A 17,552-nucleotide genomic window follows, 5' to 3' on the forward strand; every position below is an offset into this window, starting at 1 on the left:
AATGTAACAGTTCATTAAGAAGTTTTTGGTATTTAATTTTTTAGTCGACCTATTGCCATTTACTCGTAATAACAAATCGGTAATGACCATCGGTAATGACCATCGGTATAAAATGTGTTTACTATAAATTTGACAATTAAGTAAAATAACTATGTGAAACTTCTTATTTTTATTTAGCTTATCTTTTTATTATAATATAATAATAAAATTACCTACATGATAGCGTCTTTTTAATGAACGGTCATACCATATGCAGAGTTTAGAAGTATTTAAAAAAAGTAAACTGTAACAGAGTGTTAATTACCCCGACCATACGCGTACGGTCGGACCATATCAGTATATACCCATATGGTCATGACCATACGCGTATGGTCCAAATACTCATATGGTCCGGAACATATACATAAAATATACATAATAAGACATATAAAAATGTGAAGATGTGGTATGATTGCTTAAGAGACAACTCTCCACAAGAGACCAAAATGACACAGAACACATAAACAAGCAACGTGTCCACCGCAATATTCAATAAAAATAATAGCGCTAATAGGGGTATTTCATCTATAAGAAAACATTATTACCACCAGAGATATGAACTTAATTGAAAGTCCTTTTCTAAGAGGTGCAACGTACAACAAACGTATTATAAGTGAATAGGTAACAAATAGGTAACAGGGTATTTACCGAGTGCTGGAACGGGTACATGCGCTCTAATAGGGTAATTTCATCTCTAAGAACACATTGTTACCACCAGAGACATGAACACAATTAAAAAACGATTTATTTTAAAGTGCAACGTATACCCTGCGCATTAAAAGCGAATAAGGAACGAATAAGTAACCGGGTATTACCCGAGCGCTGGAACGGGAACATACGCGCTAATAAGGATATTTCATCTATAAGAACACATTATTACCACCAGAGATATGAACACAATTGAAAATCCTTTTCTAAAAGGTGCAACGTACAACAAACGTAAAAAAGCGAATAGGTAACGAATAGGTAACAGGGTATTAACCGAGCTCTGGAACGGGTACATGCGCGCAAATAGGGTCATTTCATCTCTAAGAACACATTGTTACCACCAGAGACATGAACACAATTGAAAATCCTTTTCTAAAAGGTGCAACGTACAACAAACGTATTATAAGAACGTATACCCTGCGCATTAAAAGCGAATAAGGAACGAATAAGTAACAGGGTATCACTTTAGCGCTGAAACGGGTATATATATTCTATTAGGGTAATTTCACCTCTAAGAACCAATACTGTTACCACCAGAGACACAAAACTATTTCTTTTTTAAAGTGTAACGCATAACACACATTTTAAAAGCGAATAAGGAACGAATAAGTAACAGGGTACCAGTCGAGCGCTGAAACGGGTACATATGTTCTTTTAGGGTTATTTCACCTCTAAGAACCGACAGTTACCACCAGAGACACAAAATCATTTCTTTTTTAAAGTGCAAAGCATAACACACGTTTTAAAAGCGAATAAGGGTCGAATAAGTAACAGGGTATCACTGAGTCGAGCGCTGAAACGGGAAGATATGTTCTATTAGGGTTATTTCACCTTTTAGAACCGACAATTACAACCAGAGACACAAAAATATTTCTTTTGTTAAAGCGAAACGCATAACACACGTTTTATAAGCGAATAAGGAACGAATAATTAACAGGATATCAGTGTAGCGGTGAAACGGGTACATAGGCGCTAATAGGGGTTTTTCAACTCAGAGAACACATAATTACCACCAGTGACATGAACACAATTAAAAAACGATTTATTTCAAGGTGCAACGTAAATCACGCGTATTAAAAGCGATTAAGGAACGAATAAGTAACAGGATATAAACCGAGCGGGTCATTTCATCTATAAGAACACATTTCATCTCTAAGAACACATTGTTATCACCAGAGACATGGACACAATTGAAAATCCTTTTCTAAAAGGTGCAACGTACAACAAACCAAGGTGTATCTCTAGTAATATTTTCAAAGACCAGGGACCCTATATGACATACACAAGACCCCATGGTCTTATCCTAAGTAATATTTTCATAAGAACAGGCACCCCATATGACATACACAAGACGCCATGGTCTTATCTCTAGTAATATTTACAAAGACCAAGGACCCCATATGACATACACAAGACACCATGGTCTTATCTCTAGTAATATTTTCATAAGACCAGGGACCCAATATGACATACACAAGACCCCATGGTCTTATCTCTAGTAATAATTTCATAAGACCAGGGACCCAATATGACATACACAAGACCCCATGGTCTTATCTCTAGTAATAATTTCATAAGACCAGGGACCCCATATGACATACACAAGACACCAAGGTCGTATCTCTAGTAATATTTACAAAGATCAAGGACCCCATATGACATACACAAGACACCATGGTCTTATCTCTAGTAATATTTTCATAAGACCAGGGACCCAATATGACATACACAAGACCCCATGGTCTTATCTCTAGTAATATTTTCATAAGACCAGGGACCCCATATGACATACACAAGACGCCATGGTCTTATCTCTAGTAATATTTTCAAAGACCAGGGACCCCATATAACATACACAAGACCCCATGGTCTTATCTCTAGTAATAATTTCATAAGACCAGGGACCCAATATGACATACACAAGACCCCATGGTCTTATCTCTAGTAATAATTTCATAAGACCAGGGACCCCATATGACATACACAAGACACCAAGGTCGTATCTCTAGTAATATTTACAAAGACCAAGGACCCCATATGACATACACAAGACACCATGGTCTTATCTCTAGTAATATTTTCATAAGACCAGGGACCCAATATGACATACACAAGACCCCATGGTCTTATCTCTAGTAATATTTTCATAAGACCAGGGACCCCATATGACATACACAAGACACCAATGTCGTATCTCTAGTAATATTTTCAAAGACCAGGGACCCCATATAACATACACAAGACCCCATGGTCTTATCTCTAGTAATAATTTCATAAGACCAGGGACCCCATATGACATACACAAGACACCAAGGTCGTATCTCTAGTAATATTTTCAAAGACCATGGACCCCATATGACATACACAAGACCCCATGGTCTTATCTCTAGTAATATTTTCAAAGACCAGGGACCTTATATGACATACACAAGACACCATGGTCTTATCTCTAGTAATATTTTCATAAGACCAGGGACCCTATATGACATGCACAAGACACCACGATCTTATCTTTAGTAATATTTTCAAAGACCAGGGACCTTATATGTCATACACAAGACACCATGGTCTTATCTCTAGTAATATTTTCAAAGACCAGGGACCCTATATAACATACACAAGACACCACGGTCTTATCTCTAGTAATAATTTCATAAGACCAGGGACCCCATATGACATACACAAGACGCCATGGTCTTAGCTCTAGTAATATTTTCATAAGACCATGGACCATATATTACATATACAAGACACCACGGTCTTATCTCTAGTAATATTTTCATAAGACCAAGGACAATATGACATACATAAGGTGCAAATTGAACATACCTTGTGCAATGTGACGATATGCACGGCATGACATTTCAAGGCGCTTGTGTGCATAAAATACTTCTAATATGCGTGGCTGCACTATTTCCCGTGCATAGTCTATTCAACTTCACAGGACAGAATTTAATGCATTTCTGTTTTGTTGTGTACGCTACTGACGACCACCTAGGACAGTTTGTTAAAAATAAAACACGTTGAGACTTTGTTAATCTCACAAACAAGAAATGCCACAAAACAGTCAGCCTTAAGTTACATAGATTTAATTATGACTATTGAACGTGTAGCTAGCCTAGCTGCTACATAGATATTGATAGCAGATAGACTAGCTACTCGTTAAGTAAAAAAAATCTCTCATGGATGTGTAACTAAGCTACTGGACCAACTTCAGTGGGAATCACTGCAACACAGACGATGGAAACAGTGTCTGGTGCTGTGTTACAAGACTCAACACGAGATGATTGCCATTCATCCAGCCGAATACTACACAACAGGGGACAGTAGGACCAGGGGCAACCATAAATTTAGAAAAACTAGAGTGAAGAGGGATGTATACTACCACTCATTCTTCCCAAGAACAACTAGAGAATGGAATAAACTCCCCGAATCTGTAGTGGAGTCTGGATCTCTAGAGGACTTCAGGGCCAGAGTGAATACCATCCCCTGGACCCAGCCACATCTGAAATAGACAGCAGGATAACCAGTGTACATAGATGTAATTAATATCATATTTTATTGTAAACACCGTCCAGTTTATTTCCTGGACTTTTACTTTTGGCCAGAAGAGTGGCCTCCTGTCTGTTTGAGATGCGCCCGAGTCAATTACACTTTACTACAGAGTTCGACTCGTAGTGGGAAGAAGAAGAAGAAGAAGAAGAAATGATAAAAAAAAAAACTTTGGAGACTAAATAATTGCAGGAAAGCAGGGTTGGGTATAACGGACCCACTTGTAGAAAAATAACCATATGTTAACATAAAGTTTTGTACAGATATTATTTCATTGTAGATTAGAGAAAACATATTTGTATCAAACTTTATGAAATTAACTATACTAATATTATAGTATTGCCATACCAACGCTGTTTATTGTATTTCGTGTATAAGAAGAGGTGGTGGCAATTTTTTAATACTTTTACCCCCCCCCCCCAGGGGCGGATGCAGGAATTTTCGAAAGGGGGGGTGCTAACCCAGGGCACCCAGGGCAAAGGGGGGGGGGTGCAAAACATATGTCCCGATACAAATGCATTGATCGGCAAAAATAAAGGGGGGGTGCGCACCCCCGGAACCCCCCTCCTGGATCCGCCACTGCCCCCCATTTTCTTTGAATTTGGGTCTTTCTAAATTTCACTCTAGTTGCTAGGGTCACCCTACCCCAACTTTGGGCCTCAATTTAAAATGTTTCATAACTTTACCCACCTGGGTCTTTGGGTCTAGGCAAACTGTAGGGATTTTTGTTTATGAATTGCAGAATGAGGAGGTGATGTCACTTTTATTGTAAACATTAGTTATTTAATACTGAGAGAGGTCAGATTCGTCTTTGAATATCTTTCTACTTTGGAAATTAAAGAACTTTAACACATTTAATACAATGATTGGTTCATCAATTAGGCAAAAGTCTTTATTCAAAATTACATTCGGGGCTCATTTTGTCCGAATTGCACTAAGACGAATGAATGACCAATCAAACACGACATGTACATCAAATACAGTTTTTCACATTGGGTTGTCGGCCTTGAAATTCTTTTACACAAACAGCGTATTTTTAAATCAGAAGTTAACTGTCATTATTTATTTTAAACAACACATTCGTCTTATTTCAGGTCAAGAGTACTTGCTATTTATCAAGCTTCCTGATCACCAAATCTTAATTATACATGTTGTAATATCATACATAAAAAAACACCGATGTTTGTTAAATAGTTTAATGTATACTCTATGCACTGAAGCCAAGAAAGGTGAGGTCTGTTCCCGTTGAAATATTATTAGTTACCTACAATGAATTTCAACACATCTACCTCAGGTTTCAACGGGGCCCTTTGACCTCAATAACATATGAGTATAGAATTGATTGGGATTGGGATTGATACACTTTAATAGAACAAGGACTTGTATAGGCTGTTTAGCATTAGTTTTTTAATTTTTGAAGTTGAAAATTATGTTACAGGGCACAAAGGTATCTTTAAATTTATTTCTTACTGAAAATCTAAAGCTATTAAACCATTGATGTGGGTTATACATCCAGTGAGTGGGAAGATGATGATCTCAGAGGTAGAGATTAACTTATAAAGATCAGTAGCCAGCTGGGCTACGAGACCTGAAAATTGCGCTTTTTGTTCAGAAATGGCGCATAGAGTGACACATGTAAGCTCCCACATGGCGCACAATATGTTTCATTTTGTATCTAAATGTTAAGATATTGTAAAATGGATATGATATATAATATATAAAACACCCGGCCCATTGAACCTTTTACTTTCAATTCAATATCAATGTTCTAATATCACATACTACATGCAATAAATCAACTATATTTGGTGTATGGACAGTGTTCAAGCTAGTCCTTTTCACAGGGCGGTCCACCCGCCCTTACCCGAGTGCCGCCCTGTGCCCTTTGTACAGTTTCCAGGGCGCCCTGCCTTTTTTTGAAGATGGATTGTATATTATTTTGTTCGTATTGATATGATCCGCCAATAACGAAATTTTACCTGGCTTTCTTTACGACTCCAAGCTAATCAACAGTAACATCAGGTGTCACAATCTGTTGTTCTAGGTTATCCGTTTATTGGATGGGTCATTAATGATCATCAACATTAATTCATTCAAATAGAATCGGTCCTGCTTCAGGTTAAAGTTTTTGGTCAAGGTATAGTTTTTGATGAAGCTGAAGTCCAATCAACTTGAAGCTTAGTACACTTGTTGCTTATCATATGATCTTTCTAATTTTAAAGCTAACACAGACTTTTGACCCAAATTGCATGGTCCACATGAAATAGTACATAGTACACATGTTCCCTTTGATATGATCTTTCCAATTGTAATGCCAAATTAGATTTTTTACCCCCTTTTTTAATGGTTCACTAAACATAGAAAATGATAGTGCGAGTGGGGCATCCATGTACTATGAACACATTCTTGTTAATACTTATTTTCACTGTTCACTATATGATCCTAACATTGTGCATTTACAGCTGTTTTTTGCTGTATTGCCATTAAGCACGTGCACAGCAGAGGTAGAACAATCATGCATAATACACCAGTTACTTCTAAAAATACAATGACAGCTAATCACCTTAAGACAGTACAACATTTCTTTATACATTATAATTTAAAAGCAGGTAATCCAAACATAACATTATACTTAAAACCATTAACAAGGAAACCCTTTTAATTTGTGATCTTCCCTTATATTTCCATTTCCGCTTGTTTTCCCCACTAAAATGTTATAAATATAAATAGATTTTCTACACCATGATGTATAACACACCTACCTTTGTTGGGTGAAATCATTATTTCATAAAAAAAAATATGGCAAGAGTTGTACACATGAGAGCGCTTAGTATACAATTTCCCAAATAGTTCATGTTTCAACGGGCATTATTCTTTTTAAAGTAAGTAATCCACACTGATTTTTGAACTCGTCCAAGATAAAGCTGATTTAACCTATGAGCCCAAGACATTGCTGATTTAACCTCTGATATAAGTTGTTTCTATGTACCCTTCAAAGCATTGTGTGAGAGGAAAAAAGGCATGTGACATATACAATATGTACATGCATGGTAAGCAATGGTAATTAAAAAAAAAACTGTCCACATAATTCGCAAGCCTATACCAATCAATCAAAATCTTTAGAAAAAATCTAGGACAAGTTTTATGATAAATGGGTCTCATTGGGGTCTAAGCGTGACGCGGGATTGCCGATTATTTTGTAAGCGTGAAACGTGAAAGTCAAATTATTGTGTCGTGAAAACGGGAAATGAGGTCTAGCGGGATCCAGGAAATGACAAAAAAATGAGAATTGCTTACGTACATAGTGTAAGCGGGAAACGGGAATGTGACAAAACAGTAAGCGGGATCCGGGATCGGCACACCCCAATGAGACCCCCTGATAACAAAAAGAATCTGCAGCTTATCGTTCAAACTTTTGAACAGGACAGGAGTCAGAAAATGTCTCAAAAGCACATATACTTTAAAAGGGTAAAGAAATAATCTTCTACCAATCTTCTGAAAAACAATATGAACTGACGGCAACGCCTATTCACATTAGGAAAAAAACAAATTATACAACGGTATTATATAGTTAACATGGTTAAGAATTAATCTAAGAAAGTTTCAATAAATTCTAAAATTTTAGAAGAAATGGAGGATACACCATATACACTCCCCATATATAGCAATGAACAGTCAAATATTTGCTAAGCGAAAACCCAATTAATTTGTGGAAGTTTGTTTGAACGAAATTCATTCACTGGTTTAGAAAAGTATATTTACGCAAAAAAGAAGCAGTTGGTACATATAGCAAAGAATACAATTTTCTTAAAAAAAGAAGAGAGGAAACAGCTAGTGCAAACATTTTTAGATATTAGAAAGTTATTAGAATTTCTTTGAGAACAGTGATACTAAGTTGTTAACAGAAATACTTTGTGGTGAAAGAAATATACACATACTTTGTAAGCAACTGGGATTCTAAGTATTATCATCACAACTTTGGACAGCCTTGGTTTTCTTGAGATACACATCAACACTACTTCAAGACTGGAAGTGCAAAACTATTCTACCTACATATACCCAGATATGATAAATTAATGTATTGCCATAAATAGTTTGGAAGGCTTTGTCTTCATGAGGTTCATATTATTTGAACCTAAAGTATAGACCAATTAAATTTTCATACATACTGTAAATCGATGCCTCGTGTAGAGAGTGCTACGGTCACTGCAAGATAAGAACCATTGTAACAGCTCTTTGAAGGGTCCATATCCAATTAACCTTCATTTTCCATTTGCAGTCCAAATTGCCTCGAACTTTCAAATCGGTCTACATTAAGGTCCAAAGGGTCCAAAATTAAACTTAGTTTGATTTTTACAAAAATTGCATTCTTGGGGTTCTTTGATATGCTGAATCTAAACATGTACTTTGATTTTTGATTATGGGCCCAGTTTTCAAGATGGTCCAAATCGGGGTCCAAAATTTAACTTTATTTGATTTTAACAAAAATTGAATATATGGGGTTCTTCAATATGCTGAATCTAATCATGTATTTAGATTTTTAATATTTGGTCCTGGTTATCAAATTGGTCCACATTGAGGTCTAAAAGGTCTAAAATTGACATTATTTGATTTCATCAAAAATTGAATTCTTGGGGTTCTATGATATGCTGAATCTAACCTTGTATTTAGATTTTGGATATTGGACCATAGACCACATTCATTTGGTATATATTACAGCTAGGACCTTGGTACTCGTTTAATACATATACATGTACATCTATTGGGAAATATAAATTGACATCAGATTTACACTCAGGGATTTGTGTAACGTAGTAGCATATTAATTTTGTGTTTCTATTTTTTTGGAGGTCAAACGACCCCGATGACTTCCGTACACTATATACAAAATTAATGGCAAATCATCGGCACAGACCTGTCTAGTGTACAGTCAAGCTATATTTTTATCTATTGTGGTCTATTAGACAGATATTGGTAAATTTATTTTTTCACAAGGGCAAATAAATACACATTTGATATTTGATTATCAAAAACATCTTCAAATACAGCAAATATGACATGTTGACATGTTGCCACACATTAAAAAATGTTTTTGAAAATTGCTTTACACCTTTTGGGAAAATATTGTGTACGCGTTTTTCCAAGGGCAACTAATCTAAACGAACGACCATTCTGCACCTGAACAACCGCTACGGTAAACCGTCAACAAAAAGATGCAAACAATTAAATCATTGAACACTGTCATCCTGAAGAATATACTACACTGTCAGTATACAGGACACCAATGTCATTGTGATTTGCACATCTTAAAATTTTTAATTATGTTTTATATAGTTTTGTCTGATTGTAGAATATTCTGTACAAAATACCGTCAGACATAGTGAAAAAAATATATGATAGGATATGTCTAAGGCGTTACGCGCGATATGTTCGTACATGTAAGCGTAACACAACGTCGCGAATATTTCGTAACGTTCAAACCGAAAATTCGACTGAAACGTTGTTTTTAAGCAAGTGCGACATTCTTGTAAGACTCGGCAAAATCGACGGTGCTTTTTAACTACTTATCGAAAATTGATGTATTTCAGTTTTTTGAAAATTTAAGAAAAATAACATTTTAAAAAATCATAAATTCTACCATTATAAGAGCAGTGATAAGCAAACAATGGACGTAAATTTGAGTTGAGTTCGTTTTTAAGTTAAAAAATGGCGGTGCGACAAACTTGTAAGCCTTTGAAAAATCGCTCATAAATTACCATATATCATGTTTCAGGATATTTGTCTTTAAATTCATAAAATTAAGCAAATTAACATTGATGTAGTAAATACAAATACTACACTTTTTTCATTTTAGATAAATATTTTTTGATTCTCAAATCTGGAATCCCAATTTTTTTTCCCGCGGGACAGATTTGCCCTTTTAGTATTGAACGCGTTTTTTTTTCTATGACGTCATCATAACGTCATAAAAATGCATAAAGGAATGGAGGAACTATTCTGTTTAATAATGGAAAAACACGTTTTTCAAAATATTAAATAGTTTTGACGAAAATCATAGTTTAGTGGTTACAATAACTGAAATATGTTACGCGGGACAACCTAAAAATAGCCGTTTTTTTTAAATGAAGTTTCAACAATTATTTTATTTGTTTTTTATTTTAAAAAATCGTTATTTTTTAAAATACGTACAATGAGGGGGAGGACAGGGGTAAGGGAGACAAGGAGAAAGGGGGTAGGAGAAAGGAGAAAGGGGGTGGGAGAAAGGAGAAATGGGTAGGAGAAAGGAGAGGAAGGCTGGGAGAAAGGAGAAAAAGTTGGACAAAAAAATAAAATATGACAAAATAAAATATCTCTCTTTTTTCCGGTAAATTAAAAAAAAAATAAGGAGAAGAGGGGTAGGAGAAAGGAGAAGAGGGGTGGAAGAAGGGAGAAGGGTACCCCCTGTCCTCCCCCTCTACAATAGCAACTACTCAGAAGTTTTATAAATATTTTTCTCTAATTTTTAGTCAATTTATCCCTTTCTAGTGCACCCATTGTATAAAAAAAATCCACGTGTGCTTCGTTTGATCTCAGTTCTTCATTGGTTAAAATCCGATTATGACGTCGAATTTTCTTGTTTTCCTCCGAATTTCCTATTGTGACGGCATGAAAAAAAGGCGACCATGCCTGATGACATCACATAGAAAGAACACATCTTTTTGCAGATCAGTCGCAAAGAAGGAATAAGTTTGCCTGCGTATTGTTAGAAAATCATTAGATAAACAGATTCCACCACCAAATCTCGTGTAATACGATATTTATCCACTCTCGACAGTTAAATTTTAAATATTTCTTCTTCCGAATACGGGAGTAGACTCCTAGGTAGGAGTGTAAAACGCTCGGCGAGTCTCGGGTTTAGTCGCACACCAGTCGTGTCCAATCCGGATCTCAAAAACCGATTCCGATATGCAGTTTATTGTATAATAGATACGTCAGCAAAACCAGTGTACACATCATGCACATATTTAATGGATTTGTCATAAGGCGCTAACAACAAAACGCAACGATAAGAATAGGAAACACAACCATAAAAATAATTATGGAGGAATGGTGAGACAGTGGCGGACCCCTCCCCCCCCCCCGTATTTTCCACCTTTACCAGATGAACCACTTCAGTTGGAAAATCCTCTTGAAGTGTAGAATCCCTTATTGTTGATTATTCACTATTGCCGTATTGGAGGGGGAGGACAGGCGTAAGGGAGACGGGGAGAAAGGGGGTAGGAGAAAGGAGAAAGGGGGTGGGAGAAAGGAGAAAGGGGGTAGGAGAAAGGAGAGGAAGGCTGGGAGAAAGGAGAAAAAGTTAGAGAAAGGAGAAAAAATAAAATATCTCTCCTTTTAAAATTTTTTCTTATATTTCAAGAAAAAATATCTCAAAAGGAGATGTTTTATTCTAATGGGAGAAAGGAGAACAGGGGTAGGAGAAAGGAGAAGATGGGTGGGAGAAGGGAGAAGGGTACCCCCCTGTCCTCCCCCTCGTATTGGGCTATTCCAGAAATAATCCATACCCCCCTATAGTCCAAATAATTATGACGTCTTAAAAGGCTATTATAATTTTTTTCTTTGACGCCTTACATCGACGACGTTAATGTAAGGCGTCAAAGAAAAAAATTATAATAGCCTTTCAACAGGTCGGGACCACTACCTTATATGGAAATGCATAAATTAGCATACTTATGTTCTCGCACATGTAATTGTTTATTTACATGTGACGCAATTTATTTTTACCTAGGTTTTTGACCAATCCACTAAATGAGTTACAATGCATGATGGACTACTACGTGTTTACAATCAACCAAGAACACGTGTTATTTACTGAAAACAACACATTTTTTCGTGCAATGCGGGATTCACAATTTCGCTTAGTTTTTCATTTTGTGTATCCTTATTTATAGTTCGTGATATAAAGTATTACTTCCATGCTCAGATTAACGAAGAGTTGTTTCTATGCGAAGAAAAAAGGGTTTGAATTACCCGATATATAGCCATTAACATCATGTTTGATGATGGCACAGAGATTTCATGTATTGTTCCACCAGAAGCAACGAAACAACTGCGAAAAAACACAATTACCCATGAGACAAACTTACTGGTGTAAAGTAAGCCGTCGATAACAGCCGGAGTACAGTAATGTTTGTATATATAGATAATTAAAGGCAAATATGGGATCCTTGAATTTTGTGTTCGTAAAAAAGGCGAAGAAATATTTACATACATGGCAGTGTTAACAAAATCTATAAGTATTTTTGTTGGTCACATTTCAGTATATGGGACTTCCAAATTGTTCCCTTTTTTTAAGGTAGTGAAGTAAGCAACTGTAGTTTCAGTTTGTTCGTTTTTTAACGGGCTCAGACATTTGACAAACTGAATAAAATCATTACAGCTGATTTCTTAAACCTACAAAGTAAAACTTTGGTTGGCTTGCTTGCTTTGTTTGTATAGTTGTTTATACAAGCTTTGAAAATAAGATTGACATCTTTAAACAATATATATATATATATATATAGGCATAGTTTAACTTGTATATTTTATATTTTGTACAATATACAAACAAAGCAAGCAAGCTAACCAAAGTTTTGCTCCACATGCATTAGGAAATAAGCTGTAATGATTTTATCCATATGTATGTGCGACAAGATGGAAAATTTGATATGTTTTGTGAAAATTGCAGCGTTGGATCTATAATAAAAAAGAAGATGTGGTATGATTGCCAATGAGACAGCTGTCCACAAGAGACCAAAATGACACAGAAATAAACATTTATAGATCACCGTACGGTCTTCAACAATGAGCAAAGCCCATACCGCATAGTAAGCTATAAAAGTCCCCGAAATGACAATGTAAAACAATTCAAACGAGAAAACTAACGTCCCTAATTATATAAAAAAAATGAACGAAAAAAAAATATGTAACACATAAACAAACGACAACCACTGAAATACAGGCTCCTATACAATATATTTTTTTTTGATGAGATAGATTTCTTGTCCTTTTATATATTTAATTGAGCCGGTTTTTTTTTTGTTTTTTTTTTTGTTTGGATTGTTTTACACAAGTAATTTTTGGGTCATTAATAGCTTACTTTTCAGCATTGGACCTATGACTGCTTACTTTACTAAATTATGTCTTTGTTGGAAAGATGTCTCATTTAGTTTAGTTTAAACATATTTATTTATAGTGGATTGGGAAACAAGTTTTCCAACTTATATTAATCCCTTTCCACTTTGCGGGATGTCTCATTTGGCACTCATACGTCATCTTCTTATTTCTATATACAAAGCACGTTTTAGAAAAAAAAATAATAGGTAATATGGCACCCACTATGATCCAGAGACTTTTAATATTGGAGATATTTTACATATGTCAACAGGACAGCAGCCGAACGATAAAAAACCTCTGAGGTATATTTTGTGATAAAATTAGCAACAAACGATATTATCGATGGATGAAACTATAAAAAATGTATTGAGCTAAATACCGTACCCGCTCAGTGGCGGATCCAGGGGGCGGGGGTTCAGGGGGATGGACCCCCTTTTTTGGACGATCAGTGCATTTGGATGGGGACATGTAGTTGGAACCCCCTCCCCTTTTGTCCAGGGTTAGGACCCCCTTTTTAAAATGGCTGGACCCGCCCCTGCCGCTTTCATAACACTTCTTTTTAGCATACTGAATATTATGATGTTCTTACTATTAGTTCAGGTCCTGATAAAAAAAAAAACACATTCAGTACAGAAAGAAGTGTTTCAATAAAAGTTTCGTGTTTTTCTTGGCAGAAATGATTTTGCAAGACACTATACAGGTTTAAAAGAGCTCAAATGATTTTCTTACTGGACAGTGATCACTTCATTGTAAATTTCACTGCGTCGTGAAATTAATGCAGGTTCAATTCATAACAATGCACAAAACCGGTTCAACTACTTTTGCAAGGCGAAAAAGAAAGTCGAATCGTGAAGCCAATAAACAATATTTTTTTAATCTGAGCATGCAAATTGAAGATTACGTTATATATTTTACATTGAATATATTTGCAGAATAAAAACTTTGGTAATGAGAGTCCCAGACAATATATTAATTGACTGTTTTCCCACTAATTCCACGTGTTTTAAGTAGTTGTTTACTCGTAGTAGCCCACAATGCATTGTAGTTCATTGAGTCGATTGGTCAGTTTTTCAAGGCCATATTGGCCTTGTGTTTTGGAAATTACTATGCAAATATATTCTGACGTCAGAAAATCTAGAGTTCTCGACCTGTTCAAGACGTCATAATTATTTGGACTAACCCCCCTATAGAAGGTTAAGGATTTCCAGAAAAAAATCTGTTAAAATCTCAGATTTTCAAGAAAATATTCTGTAAGTTGTCAATAATTTCCAGATTATTTCAAAAATTCTAAAAAATATTCCAGGAAAAAAATGAGAATAATACTAAAAATTCCAAGAAAATATCCTGTGGAAATAAATATTTCCAGACAAATTTAATTTCCAACAGAAAAATTCCAGATAAACAATTTTCATGAAACATATAAGTTTTAATATTGTTTTTTTTGTGTCATACATGTAGATGATTAGATCAAACTGGCATTCATTCAGTGTATGGCAGCTGTATGCTTACTTGTTTTTGTTTAAATGTCTTTGTGATCAAGTTCATCCATTTCAAATGTACAATCATTCAATGGATAATTTATCTTGGGTCTTTTTATATTGTTATGATACATTACGGTCTCTGGTAAGGGTGAAGGTTGGCTCCTGTTGTAATGTTTAAAACACTACATTTTTTTATGCACCTTTTCTAAATCAGATGCCATTGACATTGTTCAGTGGTTGTCATTTGTTGGTGTAGTAACTTGTTCATGTTTCTGGTTTCTTTTTTTTTCATATAGATTCCACAGTTGGTTTTCTGTTATTTTTGGGGCCCATTATAACTTGTTGCTTGGTGTGAGCCAAGGCTCCATGTTTTTGACCTATACCTGTTAACTTTTTATGCGCTGTGATTTGGGTTGAGAGATGTCTCATTGGTATTCTTACCACATCTTCTTGTTTATACATGTAGGACTCTAAAGTGCGATGGTACTCTAAAGTGCGATGGTCACGCTAAAGTGCAATGGTCTACGCTAAAGTATGACGGTGTCTCACGCTAAAGTGCAATGTTTGTTTGTTCCCTAAAGTACGATGGTACAGCACGCTAAAGCGCGATGGAACAAAAGAGAAAGATTCAAGGGCACTAATGTCAAAAACAAGTCTTTTTGCGAAATCTAGTTTGCAATGATTCAACATATATACAACTTAGATTGACAACTAATACAAATAAATTTTGGAAAATCACTTGGATCATTTTGAATATCAATGTTTAGTGAGAGTTTAATGTCTCTAGCATATTTTGATTTTTCGTATGATAGGTGGTGAGCAGTTCTCTTTTCTGTAGTTCCACATAAACGACAGTTATAGTCTGGGTCCATTTTTTACCATATCTGTTGACAAAAAAAGACTATTTTGGATTTGTTTTAAAGGGTTGAAGGGTAGAAAAAGCACATCATAAGTTGTGATTGAAAGTTGTTTGTCTTACGTCCAGTGGCATGTATTTCATTCATATTTCGGGACTGTACATATTGAAAATTGAGCCGATTTAATCAAGATTTAAAAAAAGACAATTTTATTATAGAGCAATTATAAGACTTACAAATGTACTCCAAATCCAGGGCTGGTTTAACACCATGTTAAATAAGGCTTTACGTATATTATTATATACAGTGGCGGATCCAGAGGGGGGTTCCGGGGGTGCGCACCCCCCTTTATTTTGGCAGATCAATGCATTTGAATCGGGACATATGTTTTGCACCCCCCCTTTGCCCTGGGCTAGCACCCCCCCTTTCGAAAATTCCTGCATCCGCCACTGATATATGAAATATCCTGACTGCCAAATATACATCACTGATTTCTGATTTCATGGACATGTATATGTTAAGTGCACTGTAAAACAGTTTCAGTTTACGTTTTTGAAATAGACATTAAACCTTGTTTTTTAAGTGCATATATAAAGTATAAGATTTACAGTAGAAGTTGATAACTTTAAGATTTGTCCTTGTGAGAAAACAATACTCGGGTCATAAAGACTTTTTTTAAATCTTGGCTAGTATATATATTGGCATAGTCATACATGTTCAAATGATAAAATACTGACCATGGCTTTATATGATCGGAAAGGTCTTTCAATTGCGGGTAGACAAGAAGTTTTTATATTCACAATTAAAAAGATATTAACCAACATTATATAAATAGCTACACAACGAAGTGAGATCTCTGTTTTCTTCTTCTGTATTTTGTTGATGTTGGTACTTGTTCGATTAATTTTCGTATTTTAAACTGGAAATTTCTACTTTCCAGGGTTATCCAGTACCTTAACTATATAGACTACTCGAAACTTCACAGTAATTATTTTTATCAAATATATTTATTTTTAACCGGCGGTAACCGGAACACACCTTAATTACGATTTAAACTTAACCCACAAACTAATGAAATATTGTCACTCACCACTTCAAAACGTTGTAGTATTCAAAGTTCTCGTCCGATTTTCTTGTTTTGTACATCAGTCGATTTGTTTTGAAAAATTGAATAATTCTGAAAGACCACAGACGAGATTGAAATAAACAAAGGGGTTTTCCGACAGGTATTAGAGATAACCTTTCGCAATAAAAACCATGTGATGATAAGAAGTATGTCTGGTCAATTTAGGACGGCGGCATCGCACATGGTCACAAAGGGCTATTAACGATAACATACTAATTAGTCAGTTTCCATATCTTTTCTACAGAGCTCCCCGGGTTATAAATAAGTGCTAACAAATCGTTGTAGTTCCTGTCAATATAATACTTCCATGGTTCAACATAAATAGATTGTTATATTGGTTATCAAAATCAGCTAGTGGCAAAATCTTCTGAGTTTTGAATTTTATAAGCTCCAGACATCCCCCCTTTTTTTTGTAAAACAAAATTTTTGTTTAGTATGTATGTTATCTTTATATTTATATTATAAAATCTTCAATATAAATTTGAATAAGAAATGACTGATTTTCTACAAAAAAAAATTGTATACTGGAATGAAATTTGAGAAGTTATCAAAGGAGTAGGTTCAGTAAGACCCCTTTTTGGCTCCAAAATTAAGCAGCTTTGCAAAATTGAGCAAATGTAATCTTTTAGCTATTTTTTGGAAAGTAGAATGCTT

General features: G+C 35.3%; 1 protein-coding gene across 6 annotated transcripts in view; it reads left to right on the forward strand.

Moving 5' to 3' along the window:
• The first annotated feature begins 11,264 nt into the window (after positions 1 to 11,264).
• The window catches only part of LOC143083425 (uncharacterized), a 41,897-nt gene continuing 35,609 nt past the window's right edge, over positions 11,265 to 17,552 (forward strand). For all 6 annotated transcript variants that reach the window (XM_076259672.1, XM_076259674.1, XM_076259671.1 and 3 more), the window contains exon 1: positions 11,265 to 11,388. In XM_076259672.1, the coding sequence (XP_076115787.1) occupies positions 11,386 to 11,388 (3 nt within the window). In that variant the 5' untranslated portion in view covers positions 11,265 to 11,385. The remainder of the gene's footprint in view (positions 11,389 to 17,552) is intronic.

Source organism: Mytilus galloprovincialis, chromosome 7 (assembly GCF_965363235.1).
Source record: "Mytilus galloprovincialis chromosome 7, xbMytGall1.hap1.1, whole genome shotgun sequence".
NCBI classification, from domain to species: domain Eukaryota; kingdom Metazoa; phylum Mollusca; class Bivalvia; order Mytilida; family Mytilidae; genus Mytilus; species Mytilus galloprovincialis.